General features: G+C 32.6%; 2 protein-coding genes across 2 annotated transcripts; both read left to right on the forward strand.

Moving 5' to 3' along the window:
• Positions 1-1,626: 1,626 nt before the first annotated feature.
• On the forward strand, positions 1,627-4,700 carry LOC107890725 (probable fructokinase-7). Its single transcript, XM_041101087.1, has 7 exons — positions 1,627-1,904; positions 2,593-2,846; positions 3,037-3,249; positions 3,357-3,554; positions 3,637-3,777; positions 3,975-4,091; positions 4,259-4,700. Exons 1-7 carry the CDS (start codon positions 1,883-1,885, stop codon positions 4,400-4,402), a joined length of 1,089 nt encoding a protein of 362 aa, XP_040957021.1. The 5' UTR covers positions 1,627-1,882; the 3' UTR covers positions 4,403-4,700.
• Positions 4,701-13,601: 8,901 nt separating this feature from the next.
• LOC107890726 (uncharacterized) lies at positions 13,602-16,729 on the forward strand. The gene is made up of 4 exons (XM_016815255.2): positions 13,602-14,398; positions 14,498-14,583; positions 14,696-15,697; positions 15,802-16,729. Exons 1-4 carry the CDS (start codon positions 14,056-14,058, stop codon positions 16,438-16,440), a joined length of 2,070 nt encoding a protein of 689 aa, XP_016670744.2. The 5' UTR covers positions 13,602-14,055; the 3' UTR covers positions 16,441-16,729.
• Positions 16,730-16,930: the final 201 nt, after the last annotated feature.

The raw sequence follows: 16,930 nt of genomic DNA on the forward strand, positions 1-16,930 counted from the left end.
TATGCATCATTTTCGTCCCATGATGTGACACTGCCCAACAATGTTTACCTAATATTCTTTCCCATAAAATTCACATCTACATTGAAGTAGAAATTTCTAAGACAAAGAAATCATCATTCATTCAATTGAAATATTACTATAAAATTAAAAACTTAAAACTCTCCGGATATAAAAATAGAAAATCTCTTTATATTTTATTCTTTTATCTTCATAAAATAAGGATTTACCTATTTTATTCTTCACTCATTCCTCACATTTACCGGACATTAGATTTTTTTAATTTAACTAACTAAACTCAAATTAATTAACTAATTACCTTATGCATAACATTTTCAGAGAGTGAGAGTCAAACACGAACACTTTAAGTCCCAAATCTTCAGTTTTTGTCAACCTAACTAAGAATTCTTCATCAATATTCAACCAATATAACAAAATATACAAATTTATTAGATGAATTAGGACACAACCTGCACAATATTAAAACATTAAAACACAAAACCAAAGTAACATGTATACATGAATATCTTAAAATCTATACTCAATGAATTATGTTGCAACAAGTAAAATAAAATTTATGTAACACCCCCAAATATATAAGGTTGGATGAAATAAATAACCAAGAAATGACTTAGTCTTGATGATTATGTAGTTAGTGCACTCTTTAGAGATCTTAGGTTTTTACTACGTACCCTCAATAATCGAAGGTATTGTTACCATGTTAGGGTTTTGCCCGAATCTCCGCGAGGAGCTGTTGTACGGTTAATGGAGAGGGGTGCTTTAGTTGATAGAGATACAACTTATAAGAGCTCAAAGAAAAAGCATTGGAATCGTTTACAATGATAATCATGGAGAATGCGTGTATAGGAGATTTGAACCATCAACTAAAGCATATATAGCCTTTACCCTACAATCATACCTCCGAAGACTTCTCTCATAAGAGTCGATGGTCCCCTACAACATTAAAGCTATAATGATTTTTGGGCAGACTAAATTGTGTGTGCGAAGAATGTATTTACAAATTATATGACATTGTAGCTGTAATTATACTTAAATAGATTGAGTTATAGTTAAGTGTTATACTAAAAAATATAACAATTTCTTTCAAATATTCATAATTTTCTTATATTTTCTCCAAAATGCAAATTTCACGCGTACTTTTCTTCACTAAAATATTTAATTATTAATTTTTTTCTCCAATTTGAAAAACAATAATGTCCAAATATTTCTTTTATTTATTTTTTCACAACTGAAGCAAATCTCTATCACACAAGTGTTTTATGATTTTTTTTTAAAAAAATTTAGATGTAGCATTTGTTTTCAATAACTAAGTATGGTTAAGACTATCAATCATTGGACAATGATTCGTTGCAATAATTCCAATTAATTACGCTTTCAACTGAAACTGTTGCCACGTAGGACACAACAATCCTTATTTTTTATGTTCTTTTTTTAGTGTCATCACAACACGACAATTTGTAAATTCTAAAAATAAATTAATCTCAACATAAATATAATCCTTGATTTTCTTTCACACCATTATGTACTTAGCTTCATTTGCGTAATTTAAAAAAAAAAAAAAACCTTTGAAATAGCAAGATTATCCAAATTGTAAATAAGATTGTGTAGTTTTTTGAATCCAAAACAAAAACATGAATAAGAAAAAAAAAACATATAAAACACAGATGACCAAATTGTAACAATTGTCAACTTTTATATTAGCGAAGAATCCTTCAAGATTAGCCACCAACCTCCTCTCTTTACACTTCTTTCTTATTCTTAGGACCAGAAATACCCGATGCCGCATCCTTTATCTGCTGAAAACACCGGGATTTTGGCCATTCCATTGCTTTCTTTCTGATTCAATCTTCAATAAGTTCCCAATATGGCTGGGAAATTAACTACAGGTTCCTCTCTTTTTCTTGATTCAATATGTTCTTCTTTCAATGCTCTGCCATTTTCTTACTCTGGGTTTTAAGTTGGTTTTATGCACCCAAGATTATTTGTGTGAATCCCTTCACCTGTGATTGTTTGTTTTGTTGCTGTTGACAATTTTTGAAATCATACTTCTTTTTTCTTTCATCTCCCAAACTTTGTGCTTTCTTTGTTATCAAGTACTTCTTTTTTTGTATTTGGTACAACACATCTTTAACGAGTAATCTTAAAAATTCTTGCTTCTGAGGTTAGGTTTCTTTCAATTATAAAGATATATTTGATCATGGTATTTTGATTACTGTCTAAAGTTTGTGATTTCAATCAAAATTACCCGAATTTTTCGTTTCTTGTTGCTTACATGTTGGCCAAATCACATGCTTTGTATGGTATACTGTGTACCGCAAGATCTTACACTAAAAGACATTACTTTTTCAATAAAGATGAAGTGGGAAATGGATTTTATTTTTCCTTGTTAATCCCAGTGGCATGTTTTTAATTAGCTGTTTAGAAAAATCATTGATTGAATTTGTTACTCAAAATGGATTGGGTAATTTAGTGCTTTCAAGGTGAACAAATTGGCCTAGGCCTAGGTCTAGGAGTTGTTAGAGAGAGTTACTCTTTTTAAGATTTTTTTTTTATTTTTGGTTTAAACAATGTCAGGAAATATCACTGGTATTGAGAAACTGCATATTGTTGGTGGAGCTGAAGATCGTACTGCTATTACAAACGGCAACGCTGCAAAGAATAAACCTCTAGTTGTTTGCTTCGGTGAATTGTTGATCGACTTTGTACCGACGGTTGGAGGGGTTTCTCTGGCTGAAGCACCTGCTTTCAAGAAGGCTCCTGGTGGTGCTCCTGCAAATGTGGCTGTTGGGGTATCACGATTAGGAGGATCATCCGCTTTCGTAGGAAAGGTAAATTCAAACATCACTGCAATAATTCTATGAAATAAACTTCATTTAAGAACTTTGGCTGAAGGATACATTCTCACAAATGATATTGTGATCATTGTGTAGCTCTAATCCTTCTTTCTTCTTGTTGCAAATTTGCTTTTTTACTTTTGACATACTTCAAGTTCCAAATACTATTTCAATTCCATATCAGGTAGGTGATGATGAATTTGGCTACATGTTAGCTGACATTTTAAAACAAAACAATGTTGACAACTCTGGCATGCGATTTGATCGAACTGCAAGAACTGCGCTTGCATTTGTTACTCTCAAAGCTGATGGTGAACGTGAGTTCATGTTTTTCCGTCATCCAAGTGCTGATATGCGTCTTCATGAGTCGGAACTCAATACAAACCTCATTAAGCAGGTTTTCTTTCTGGCTTATTCTTCTTTGTTTCAAATAGTCGATGTGAAAGGGATTGGTTTTAGTAGGATTTGGAAATTTCTGACCTCCAAACAATATTGATTGCGTAGGCAAACATCTTTCACTATGGTTCTATTAGTTTGATCGAGGAACCATGCAAATCAGCTCACTTGGCAGCAATGAACATTGCCAAGAAGTCTGGAAGCATGCTCTCTTATGATCCAAATTTAAGATTGCCATTATGGCCATCACCAGAGGCTGCTCGAAAAGGCATAATGAGTATATGGGATCAATCGGACATTATTAAGGTATGGTTTCTTTTTATCATGAGACTCATTTATGAAATGTCGTGCTACTGCATTCATTTGCTGCTAACCTAAGAAAATGCAGGTAAGCGAGGATGAAATTACATTCTTAACCGGAGGTGATGACCCTTATGATGATAACGTGGTGATGAAGAAGCTTTTTCATCCTAATCTTAAGCTTTTGGTTGTAACCGAGGGATCAGAGGGTTGTAGATATTACACCAAGGTATGATTAGCTCTTCTTTGCTTTTCCTTGAAAAAAGATTGGATGTTACGGATTTCACTAATAATTCTCACAATCCAAGTGGACTTTTTGTGGACCTATAAAATCCTCTATGGAGCCAATGCCCTCAACTAAAGATTATCCGAGTTCTAATGATGCACTGATTAAATAAGTGATATCAACCTATATATCCTCTGCAGGCATTTAAGGGCAGGGTTCCTGGCATTAAAGTTAAACCTGTAGACACGACAGGTGCTGGCGATGCGTTTGTCAGTGGCTTATTGAATAGCCTAGCTTCTGATTCAAAGCTATTTCAGGTAGTTACAGTTGTTACATTGGTTAAGATACATCATTTACAGTATCTTCTTTCCTAATGGTTACTGATAAATTCCATATAACTAAACTTACCCCTGGAACATTGTTAGTGCAATTTAAATGAACATGAAGAGTCGAAGTTCAGACTGTGAATTTGTATTTTTAACAGGACGAGAAGCGGTTAAGAGATGCCTTACTTTTTGCAAATGTCTGTGGAGCCCTGACAGTAACGGAGAGAGGTGCAATACCGTCGCTGCCAACAAAAACAGCCGTGCTTGATGCTTTGAACAAACATTCTGCATCAAAGAAATGAAAGAGATCCTCCTAACTGGTATACTTTTGTTTTATTATAGCTTCCTTGCTGAGTTTCAGAGCATTATTTGCTTCTCGTACAACTACATAGAAGTTCCCCTTACACTGGTTGAGCCGGTTTCAGTGGTTTAAGCGTCATAGAGTTTTGATATATGAATAAAACAAGCGATCCCATGTTAATCTCTAGAAAAGAAAAGGTGCTTCTCCGCGCTGCGGGATGTTCTTGTATGAGATAAACATATGAAATTAGCTGAAAGCAGAGGTTTTAAAGTGGAATACACAAATTAACTTCTACCCTACTGTAAAAGTTTGGCTTTTCGTTTGGGTTTCAACATTACAGTATATATTATATTCGCAATTTCCGTAAATACAGCACAATCGAGTATGTATTCATAATTTGGGGATTAAATTAAAAAGCAGAAACTGGCATCTAATGGAAAATTGAACCGAATGACTTGATTGAAGCTATATTCATAATTTGAGGAGTAAATTAAAATGTTTAAAAGGTTAAGGACGAATTTAGGATTTAACTTTTTGATGTGTCCTTAACCTGCAAATCAGGTAAACATAGAAAACATAGTCATACCCGTAATTAATCCGTTTTTGTTCACAAACCATCATCATCTGTTCAAGATGATGCATTTCAACATCCTTGAGATGGAATGCCTGTAGGGAGATCAATAAGAGAAAGGAAAGACAATTTTAGATGACTACGCCATTTATCTAACATGAATTTGATATAGGACTAGAAGATTATTCAATCTCTTTTAGTCAAGTTAAATCAATTCATAACTCGGATAAATAGATCAAAGTCATAAAACAGTCGTATTATATAGATTGAAATCGATTGACTGTAAATTGATTTTCAAAAGTAAACGAAATTCAAATGATAACATCGAAAGATATATAACATATTGTCAAGGGATTCACTCAAAATGAAGACATAGACTTTAAAGAGTTTTTTTCACCAATTTCGACAAAAAACTCGTTTAGAATCATTATAACATGTATGGCTCGTTGCGAGTTAGAGCTACATCGAATTATACATAGTCTTTGAAATTCAAGCAAATTTCTCAATTTTAAGATAGAAGCAAAGGAAAAACTATCTTGAAGGAAAGACAAGAAAAGAAGTATCACTTCCCCGATTCTGAATCAAGATTAATAATTGTTTTTTTTATTAAATCAAGTTCAAAGAATGTAGATGTAATTTCAAGACTAGCTCATTTGTTGCACTTCAAAATTTGTGTACGTGATCAAGTCTTGAGGAGATATTTGTAGACAAAGAAAATTTACAGGCTAATTATAAAACGACACATGTTAAACTAAAATTACTGTGGGTCGAAGTTGCCACAATGAAAATGATAACATAATATTTGTATCATAATTATTTTTATTAAGAGATAAATAATAAATTTTTATATTATCACTAATTGAAAATAAAATAATTAAGTGATAATATTAAATAATTATTTTATCTTTAATTAATTAAATTATAATAGATAAATGATATACCAAAGAGATTAAACTTTTGTAGAACAATTAAATGAAACAGTTAAATTCTACAATAACTCTCTTTTATTTAAGTAATTGACATTATAAAAAGGATAATCCCAATTCATTCTATAGGAACACAAGTTCAAGAAGCTCAAAAGATCTTTTCAAAATTCTCTAAAGAAGCCGAATAACTTGAATGCCGCATTAGTTCAATAGAAAAGCCGCCTTCCTGTAATAGCCCGATTTTAGGCTTAGTCGGAACAGTGGTTTCGGGACGACAAATCCGACGAAAAAAAAATGTAATGGCTTGAATTTTCAGAGGTGTCAGAACGGTGATTCGAGATCACTAAATTCGACAAATGGGTAGAAAATATTATTAATTTAGTAAGTATAAGTTAAATATGAAGTTAGGAAAATTTTTGAAATAGTGAATAGTGCACTAGAAATAAATATTAAAATAATTAGAATCGAAATGAGGTATCAAGACCTCGGGGATTTTAAACTGAGCCATAAATATTTTTATAAATATTTATGGAGTGTTAAAAAGTTAGTATTAAAGTTTCGTTAAGAAATTTTAAAGTTCCGATAATTAATTGAACAAAAAGGACTAAATTGTAACAAATGCAAAATTTTGGGAAATGATTAAATAGCTTAAATGATAAAAGGAAGAGGGCTTAAAAGGCAAATAGACCCAAGGTCTATTTGGGCTGGACGGCAGAGGCATGAAATCAGCAAGAAAGTAAGGAGAATTAAGGGCAAAATTGGAAAATTGCAAAATTTGCTTAATAAAGTTAGGACCCAAGTGGAATTATCTAGATTTCTCTTCATTTTTCTGAATTCTCATCAGCTAAAACACCATGGAAGGGCTTCTTCAAGCTGGTTCTTCATATTTTTATTACAAGTAAGTTCAATTCTTGACTATTTCTTGAAATTTTTGTATTTTTGTGACTTTTACAACTAGGCCCACTTGTTAAATCCATTAGTTTTTGATTTTATGAAAGAAGTTGAAAGTTGATATGAATATGTGCTGGAAGTATATGATGATTTAGCATGAAATTAGAGCTTTAAATTGTTCATATGCTGATTTTATTGAAAGAATTGAATAGAAAGTGAATGTTTGGGACCTAATAGTAAAAGAGTTTGAAGATAGAGTTATATGTGGAAATTCTGAATTTCAATAGTTGTGTAACAACTTATAATGTCTAGTAAAGTACTAATTGAGAAAATTAGATTAATTGAGGGGTTAATTGAGAAAGGACCGAATTGTATAAACTGTGAAATTTGGGGCAAAATGGAAATCAACATTTTGCACTAAAGCAGTTTTGGACAGCAGCAGTAGTGTAACTTTGAAAAATCACCAAAAATTGTAGAGATTTAATTAGAGGATGAATAAAATATGAAACTAAAGCTTATTGAGTCTAGTTTCTTATAAAAGAAATGACGTGAGCAATGGAATTGTAAATCATGAGATATAATAGATTTTGTGAGACAAGGTCAGAATGAATTCGGGTTCCCCTGTTCTGACTTTGGAAAATCATTAAAAATTGTAGAGAAATGATTATGAGTTATAGTTTATATGGTTAGAATCCTTAATGAGTCTATTTTTAGAAGAAACAAGCTAAAACATCATCCGAATTCTGTACAATGAGATAATTAATTTTTAGTGAAGAGTGGTCGGAACTGTCAGACAGCAAAACAGGGGAAATTTTAAAGAATAAACTGTACTATATGGCTGAACCAAAAATTATGAAAATTTTATGGTATGAAGATATGTGAGTCTAGTTTCAGGGAAAATTAACGGATCTTAATTTGGAGCTCTGTAGCTCCGGATAAAAATAATTTAGTGACTCTGACTCGGATAAACAGCTTTGAATATACATGTTAGTGAGTGTTGAAATTATGGTTAATGTTGTTTAAGTGTGTTATACACATTAAGGATGTGGAATGGAGAGGAGGAGGAGGAAAATTGGGAAATATATGAATGATTCGTGTATAAATGGTCATATGTTTGATTATAACTCATAAACGATGAAATATGAATGATGCTTATTTTTGTGCATTATTGGTCATGGTTTAAGCTCATGTGTGAAAATAAAGTTTCATAGTATGTGTGTATGGTATATTCAGTATATGATTTGGCATGAAATAATACCATGAATGGTTTATGAATTAACACATGTTGGTAAGCCTGATATATGAATAAATGATCAAATTGAGCGGAACGCCGGATTTGAGTACTTCTGATCAAGTGACAAAGTGATAAGTGGTAGCTTTAGCTACACTTATCTGATCAAGTGACAAGTGGAAAGTGATAAGTAATAGCTTCGGCTATACTTATCTGATCAAGTGACAAAGTGATAAGTGATAGCTTCGGCTACACTTATCTGATCAAGTGACAAGTGAAAAGTGATAAGTGATAGCTTCGGCTATACTTATCTGATCAAGAGACAAAGTGATAAGTGATAGCTTTAGCTACACTTATCTGATCAAGAGACAAAGTGATAAGTGGCTACACTTATCTGATCAAGAAACAAAGTGATAAGTGGCTACACTTATCTGATCAGGGACAAGTGATAAGTGATCATACGTAAGACCATAGTTATACTATGGCAAAGTGAAAGTGAAGTACTCAATTTTCCGTGACCGTTCCCTAATTTGATTAAGGATGGTAAGTGACAAATGGGCCCAAAAGAATTAAAGTAAATGGATAAGTGGTAGTGTATTTATATCAGGACGATGTTGTTATTCAAACTAAAGTGATATTTTCATTGCTAAATTGAGAATTTCATAAATGTGTTATTGAATGGTATAATCAATAAACATTGAGTTAAATGGTAAATACGTATTAGTTTTGAATTTGATGTCATTGAATTGTACGTGAATTAAATGGAAATTGCTAGTGATATGATTTAAATTATGAGCATGAGAAATTGCGAATTGAATGAAATGGAAATGAAGCATTAAATTGCATGAGTATGTATCGGGTCTCGCAGGCCCTAATTATTATGATTATAATATTTTGAGGATATATTGTGAAAAGTTATAGAAACATGTTAATTATTTTGAAAGTTTTAATTTTGATGAAATTTTATAACTCGGTTAAATACGTTTACAAGTGTATGTGTTTTGGTAATGCCTCGTACCCCTATTCCGGTGTTGGATACGGGTAAGGGGTGTTACACTTCCAATCCAATTCAATTGTGGAAAAGAAATCAAAAGTTGTTTTTAAAAAAAGTCTGTCTTTTGATCCAAATCATTTAAAGAAAGGAGGTTCAAACCCGTATAAAAGCAAGCCACATCCATCTAATATCAAGTCAAACCACGCTTGGATTGAACAAAAACAAAGAGAAGAATCAAATTATACTTTTCTTTATATTCAAAAAATTTTTGAAATTTTAACTTTCTTAAAATTTCATCAAAAAATTTTAACTCAAAATTTTCAATTCAAACCTTTTGACTTAAATTTTGTGTTTACTAACAAGTAAAAGTTAAAATATCTCTTTCACTGTGTATTAATTTATTAAAGATATGGGTTTGTTGTTTGTTAAATTTATATGGTTAAAACTTCATGAATGGAGTTTATCCATCACGTTCTAACATTTTTCAGCAAAACAGAGAAAAGCCTTAAACAAATTCCACTTTTCAGTATTATAATAATAGGGTGGCGACGCTTTCATCTTACAGATGTGGCGACCTTTATTACTTTGATTAATATAGTATGACGGTAGGAGCTTTGGAGAAGCAAATTTTGGAAGTCCTACTGTTTAGATTCAAATATTGAGTGGTCTAGGTTCATGTAAGTTGGTGATAACACTAAAAACATGTTGTGGAATACTGGTGGTCATCTTTTATGAAACCAATTTCTGTGAAATGTAGAAGGTTGCGTCTTCACTGTAAGTTGTGGTTTGAGTATAGAGGGATGACATTAACTGATATGTTGGGTTGATTTATATGCCGGCCAGGGAGTGTCTCTTCCTCCCAAGGCGCCTTGCTGCACTGCATATAATAATTTGGTACAGTTCTTGAAGATGATAAAAGTACTTCACAATAACTTAGAAAAGGAAAAGGTTGCTCGAAACTTGAAAAGAAAAGATATATATTTAAGTGTGCAAAAGTTTTAATAATAGGGATCAGATCAGACATCTGAACCACATTAATAAGGTTGTTGAATGCATTTATGTAATGAAAGAGGGTTTAGACTTGGTTATTTGAAAGACTAGCGTCAGACAGACTAAACACTGTTTGAATGTTGATGCCATACGAAAGGTTCAATAAATATACGGGGGTAAGATAGGGTTGCCCTTGTTGAAAAGACTCTTGAGATGAGATGGAGAGGAAGAGTGGGATGGATGACGGTGGGGCAAGGGAAGCAGAAATGTTTTGTAATTTTTAGGCAAGCAAGGGATGAAACAAACCATTGATGGACTATCATTTTTTGCTATTTATTGCCATTTATTACCTTTTGGCAGCCATTATAAGGAATTCCCAACAATTTCACGAGAACTGCCACTGTAGCATTAAATGTTATGGTGCTAACTTTTCTTTCTTACACGTTACAACTAAGGTGATTATTATTTAATTGAATTTAAGAAATAATCAAATTGTAAATTTTATTCTGAAATCAAATTTAATTTAAAATTTTATCCACTAAGAGTTAGAGTGAAGTTTATTTTATTTGAAATGAGTGAGAAATTTATTCAAGTTAAAATAAATATTTAAATTTAATGAAGCAAAGATTTACAAATGGTAGTTTACTTAAAAATCACAAATCATTTATAACATGCTACTCTTAATTTTAAGAGAAAATTTGTTTAATAAAGGTAAAAAACACATGATTTAAGAGTTAAATGTTCAGAATTGAGTTTAATTGAGTGAAAAAAATTAATCGAATTGATGAGTATTATTTTATCAATCAAAATTAATTTGAATTGTTACTAAATTTTGTTAGATAAATCTATCCCATTTAAAATAAATATTCAATTATATTTAAGCATAGTAAAATAAGTCTTACAAAATTTTACGAGATTTGAGTCGTATTAACAATAACAAATCATTAATAATACAAGACAAATTTTTTTAAACACAATACAGAATTTTAAGCGGAATGCCATTTATTAGAAGGGTAAAAATCATGATACTTGAGAGTCCACTTAAAAAGATCTTATCTTAAACAATATCACCTTTATTTTAGCTATCATAATAAGCAGATTGCTCTTATCTATCAACAAGTGACTTAAAAAAGAAGGTATAATGACCTTTTTTATCCTCTAACTTCACAAAAAAAATATTTTAGTTATTTATTTAATTTTTCGTCTATTTTAATCATTAAATTTGTATTTTTTGTCAAATCACCTTAAAATAGATGGAAAAGTTAATGTTTATTAATTTTGTTGATATATCAATATTTAATTAATTCAAAAAATATTAAAAATATTTTTATATAATTTTTAAAAATAAATTTTTAAATTTTTAAAAATGAATTAAATGCTAATGTGTCATACATATGACAATTCATGTATATGTCACATTGATAAATTTAAAAACATTAATTTTTCTTTTTATTTTGGAGTGACTTAACAAAAAAAAAAGGAGAAAATTTAAAGGGTAAATGAAAAGTTAAAATTATTTTTTTATAAAATTAAAGGTTAAAAAAATTGATTAGGGTGAAAAGTATAAATGGCTAACTCGAAAATCAATATCTATTCATTATTAAAAATCTGCTTGATCAAATTTCAGATGAGTTGTTCATTATTAACTTCATCAAAACTTAAAAAAGAAAAAACTAAAGTTGAATTATAATTAATTATTCATTTTATAAATAAAAAAAGAATATCCAATTTGGGGGTGAGATAGATGAAGCTTATGGTCAAATGGGTGGGAGTGAAGATAAGCAAAACATAGATTGATCCCGTCCCATTGTCATTCTTAGCTACGAATGGTAGAGTAGGAAGGCCTTTGGATTGAGCCCCAAAAAGGAATAGGACCACCACTACCACCACCTCCTCCATCTGAGCTAATATTAAGAAATAACAGCTTTCCCCCGGCGCGGTGGTCCCTGAGCGTTGAGAAAGACTTGAGAGGTGCATGGGAATCAACAAACAGGCCTCAATCTCAGTCCCAAGTGGGATTTTATTATCAGTTTAAAGGAGGCTCCCGACACAGTTCAAACTTGTATTAATGGCCTACCTTTGTCGGAATTCCTGCACACTCTGCTACTCCACCACACCTTCCATCACCTTCCATCACATGCCGCACATCCTGCCATGGCTTTGGGGTCCCCTCCCCTCCCTTTCCTATAAACGATACATAATATTAATGTTGCTTCCTCCATTAATCCCCACTCCCATTTTCTTTTGCCTTTTTCTTCCCATCCTTAACAACACAACAAAATGACTATATGATGGATTAGATGCGAGGAATGGTCCATTCCGATTCACCCATTTTGTTGCCACCTAAACTGATAAACTTACATTTCTTTTTCTTTGTGTTCGAATTTTGAATTAAATCTGTCTCCTTCTACTACTCTATGTATCACATCTTAGAAATTTAATGAAATGGAAGAATGAGGTTAAAAAAGCACAACCCCAAGCATTTAATATCCTTAATTCAATTTCTTTTTTTTTTGTCTTTTTTTAATTAAAAAAAAGTAATTGGCTTTTTAGAGTTGAAATTTCAATGCAACAATCATCTAAATAAAATCTCTCCTATGTTCTTTATACATTTGTTCTATTACTTGCTTTGAAAAATGTCGATAAATTTAAAAACCTTAAGTCGTAGCATCTTAGTCAATATTTTGTAATTTTGCTTTTGAGGGTCTGAATGCTTTCACAGGGTCGAAAGTAAAGGTGGAAAATGGATTGTGATTCTTTTTTCTTTTTTTGGTAAATGGTTTATGATTTTGATTGTAAGTCAATATTTTTCGTTTTTAAGATAGAAGAAACGAAACTACAATCAGTGGGGGCATGGTCACATGATTATGATTTTTTTTTTTTTTTTACCAATCGTCATAAACGTGGAGAATTTTTTTCTCAGGAAAAGAGACATGTATCAAATAAGTCTTTAAATTCCCACCTTAAATATCTGAGTTATCAATATCTCTCTTCTTTTTTTTTCTATGTTTATATTTATCCCTCCTAATAATTATTAATTTGTTAAATGTATTATTTAATACATCAATACTAAAATAATTATAATTTAATACATTAGTATTAAAGTAGTTGTAATAAAATCAATATGTAGTTCATTGTTTAGTAGAAAAAAAGAGAGTAAAAATGCTTCTCCAATTCTTCTTAATTTAAAATTGAGTAAATTAATCCCTCTTTAAAAATTAGAGTAATTTAATAATTTTTAATTTTAAAAGTGAGCAATTAAAAATAATTAATTTCGGTGTTAGTATTTTCCGTCAATTGTTCATAATTTTATTTGGTATAGTAACAAATTTTGAAGAACTCTAAATCAAAAAGTTCTAGTATTGTTATTAAGAGATGAAAATAAAAAAAAATTATAATTAATTATAATTATGTTTAAATAAAATTTTAAGTATTTATTAAAAATTCTCTCTAACTTTTTTTATTATGCTCATTAAAAATGTGGCGAAATATGGTGCAATCCCTTTTAAATAAAATAAAAAAGAAATTAAATAATGGTAGAGGAAGAGGAAAAAGAAAGTGTAATAAATTATATATTTTTTTAAATATTTTAGAAGTGTATATATATTTTCTGGTGAGAGTAATAAATTGTAATGACAGAAAAAGAGATGACATAATAATGGAATTCCAGTTTTAAAATGAAAAAGAGTGGGGAAGGTAGTACTATCTATTGTTGCTAGAAGGGGTGAGAAGGACGATGCTACAGATAGATGCGAGTGGGCCGCTGCTTAACACATTTCCGGGAAAGTAAAGATCAAAGGATAAAAAGTGTTGGTATCTGGCTGACATTGCTGATGGAAGAATCACATTGTACATCGAGTTTCCCTGTGGGAGATTGTTTATCTCCGCAATGCGCTTATTCAGATGGTCGTATATCCTCCTCATCACTTTCCAATATTATAATAATATATGCTAGTTTAGTTTAGTAGTAGTACCACAACAGCCTTCTAACCAATTCCATCTGAAAACTCTTGTTTCATGCAAACCCGAATATGTGTCTCAGTTATGTCCCATGCTTCACTTTTCATGCTTTTCTCCACTAATCTTTATTCTCAGCTTTTCGGCCTCAAACATCGTCCTTGTTTTCATTACTAGGAACCCCCTCGTCCTTTTTCTTATTGGGGTTCCGGAGATGGGAAGGGATTGGTATTGGAGCAGCGGGGGGCCAGTGGCTAAACCTTCCTCCACCTCTAACAGAACAACATCAGAGAGACACTCTGCTCAAACTACTCTCTCTGGTTGCATCACTGCCGTATTTCACTTGTTTGGTTCCCATCGTTTCCGTTGCCATTTAAAACACCACACCAGTCGTAGCAAGCTTCCCTCTCTTCTCTCTCGAGACTCCACCATTAAAGGTTCCTTCTTTCACTCACTCACTCACTCTCCTTTTTTTTTTTTTTCCTTTTTCTAGTTTCGAAATTATAGGGGGAGTAACGTGTCCCAATGCAATGCAGGTACAGACACAGAGGAGGAAGCCTCAACGTTAACTTCAGCTTCATTCACATCGACCACTAAAGAAGAAGAATTTTTTAATATCCCTGTAACTTTTCTCCTTGGCTTCCTGTCTTTATTTATTATCATTTTCAAAAAGCATCACAATTTTATTCTTGGAAAGTGAGTGATTAATGCCCTTTTTTTCAATGAAAATGCAGACGGGAATTCAAATCAAAACACGTTTAGACATAAGGTCAAAAGTTGGTGCCCCAAATAATGAGACCCCAGGGACCAGGACTCCTACTTTGGTTGCTCGACTGATGGGTCTTGATCTTCTTCCTGAAAGCCACTCGCCATCCTTTCAAGCTAAGTCACGTTTAAGCCACCACATTCAATCCTCAAAGTCCGGTTACAAAAGTTCGTTGCATGGTGATATGAGGGGAGGCACTCGCTCATTGCCGGAAACTCCAAGACCATCGTCTGCAAGGAGGTCAGATGTGGATTACCATCATCATCGCCTTTCGCTTCAAATCAACAAAGAAAACATGAGCGCTTGTGAAGAGTTGGTTATGTCTCGTCTCTCATCACTGAAAATGAAATATGAAATAGTGGAGCAGGTTAAAGAGAGGCTTAAAAGGAAAGTTGGTATGAATATAACCAACGCAGTTCGCAACAGACAGCGAGACAGAGAAGAGCTTGTTAGCAAATTTAAGTTCAAGAGAATTTCCAGAGCTTTAACCAAAGTTGCTGATGATTCAAGCATTGTCAACCACTCGAAACATTCCAGTTCAATAGAGTTTAGATTCTTGGAATCTAAAGGCAAACCAGACAAAAATTCATCCACTAATTATCATAATCTTCAACCACCAAAATTATCATTTTCATCATCTCCTGATATTGATATCCAGCTTCAGCCCATCAGAGTGTTACCAAAGCCCAATTTGCAGGCTGTTGAAGAGGAACAAGACGAGCAACACAAGCTGCAGCAGCAGCAGCCAAGAGCCGCTAGCAAATGCAAGAAAGGGCCCAATCAAAAGTTCATTTCACGACTGAAAAAACCTCAAGAAGCATCGGAAATCATCCGAAACAAGAAAGAAGAGCCTTTCGTTCCTCCTTCCAGACTTGACATTCCCGACAAGAAATGCAGGAAAACCCATCTCCTCAACACCATGGTCCCCACCCTTCTTCCGGCTCCGGCCGCAAAAATCCCACAAAAAAAGGTACCGTACTAGCAAAAATGATGTCAACATGTATATTTTCCTATTAATCTTGCAAAGGAAATGTGACTTTTTTGTTATTAGCTTATAGTTTGGATGCGTTTCAGGTCTTAGATGCTCAAAGACCGAAATATAGCTCACAGTTATCTAGTTCGACCCAAACGTATGTCAAACAAGAACCGAGGCAGGCACAGGTTTCCACCATCTCCACCGCTGGCAATGAAGCTGAATATGAGTACATCGCAAGAATACTAAGACGTAGTGGCATAGACAAAGATACCCCAGTGTCCTTCTCGTCCTGGTTCTCTCCTTCCCATCCTCTTGATCCGTCCATTTTTAACTATGTCGAACGTTTCACTACTTGTTCTGCTAATGATAATGGTAAATTGAGTCAGCGGTGCAATAGAAAGCTACTGTTTCATCTGGTGGACGAACTGTTGAGTGGAATTTTGAAGCCTTATTTTAATATGAAGCCTTGGGTCATTAGGGTCGGCCCTGGTTTTAGTTACATGGATGGGTCTCAACTAATAGACACCTTGTGCTCGAAAATCAGAAGCTTTCCTCAATCTGATTGTCGAGTTCTTGAAGACATTGATGCCTTAATTGATAAAGACTTGCCAGAAATTAAACTCCAGAGTGTAATGGCGTACGAGGAAGAAGGGGAAGCGATTGTGGCGGAGTTAGAGAAGGGCATCTTAGAGGCGCTGCTACATGAAATGGCAGTTGAGTTCGGTGTACGGCTTTGAACTTGGCGGTTTCCAAAACTGATACGGCAGCGTTTAGTTTGCGTGAGAGAGAGGGGAATGGGCGCGATTCATGTTATGATTTATGAGATGCTATTTCGTGGAGGCCCATATGGAAATGACCAAAACTGATTGTAAAATTCTTTTATTGACCAGTAGAATTACCTACACTAAATTGTAATTCAGTAACTATCATCAATGTATTTTTTATTTTAGTATGTATAACAAAGTGTTTACAGTATTGTAAACTTAAAATGATTTGATACCAATTATTTATTTATTTGTTTATTTATTTATAGTTGCAATTTATATATATATATATATATTAGTAATAAAATGTTTGATTCTATTATTTAACAAAATTTTGATTCAAAAACATTCGTCTATTTTCAAAAGGGTAATTAATAATTATTTTTTTAAAAAAATCACCGTTAATAAAATTTGTTAAAAATTGACTTGATGTTGAACGAGTTTGAACTCCTTACATTATAAT

This window comes from Gossypium hirsutum, chromosome D09 (genome assembly GCF_007990345.1).
Source record: "Gossypium hirsutum isolate 1008001.06 chromosome D09, Gossypium_hirsutum_v2.1, whole genome shotgun sequence".
Lineage (NCBI taxonomy): Eukaryota > Viridiplantae > Streptophyta > Magnoliopsida > Malvales > Malvaceae > Gossypium > Gossypium hirsutum.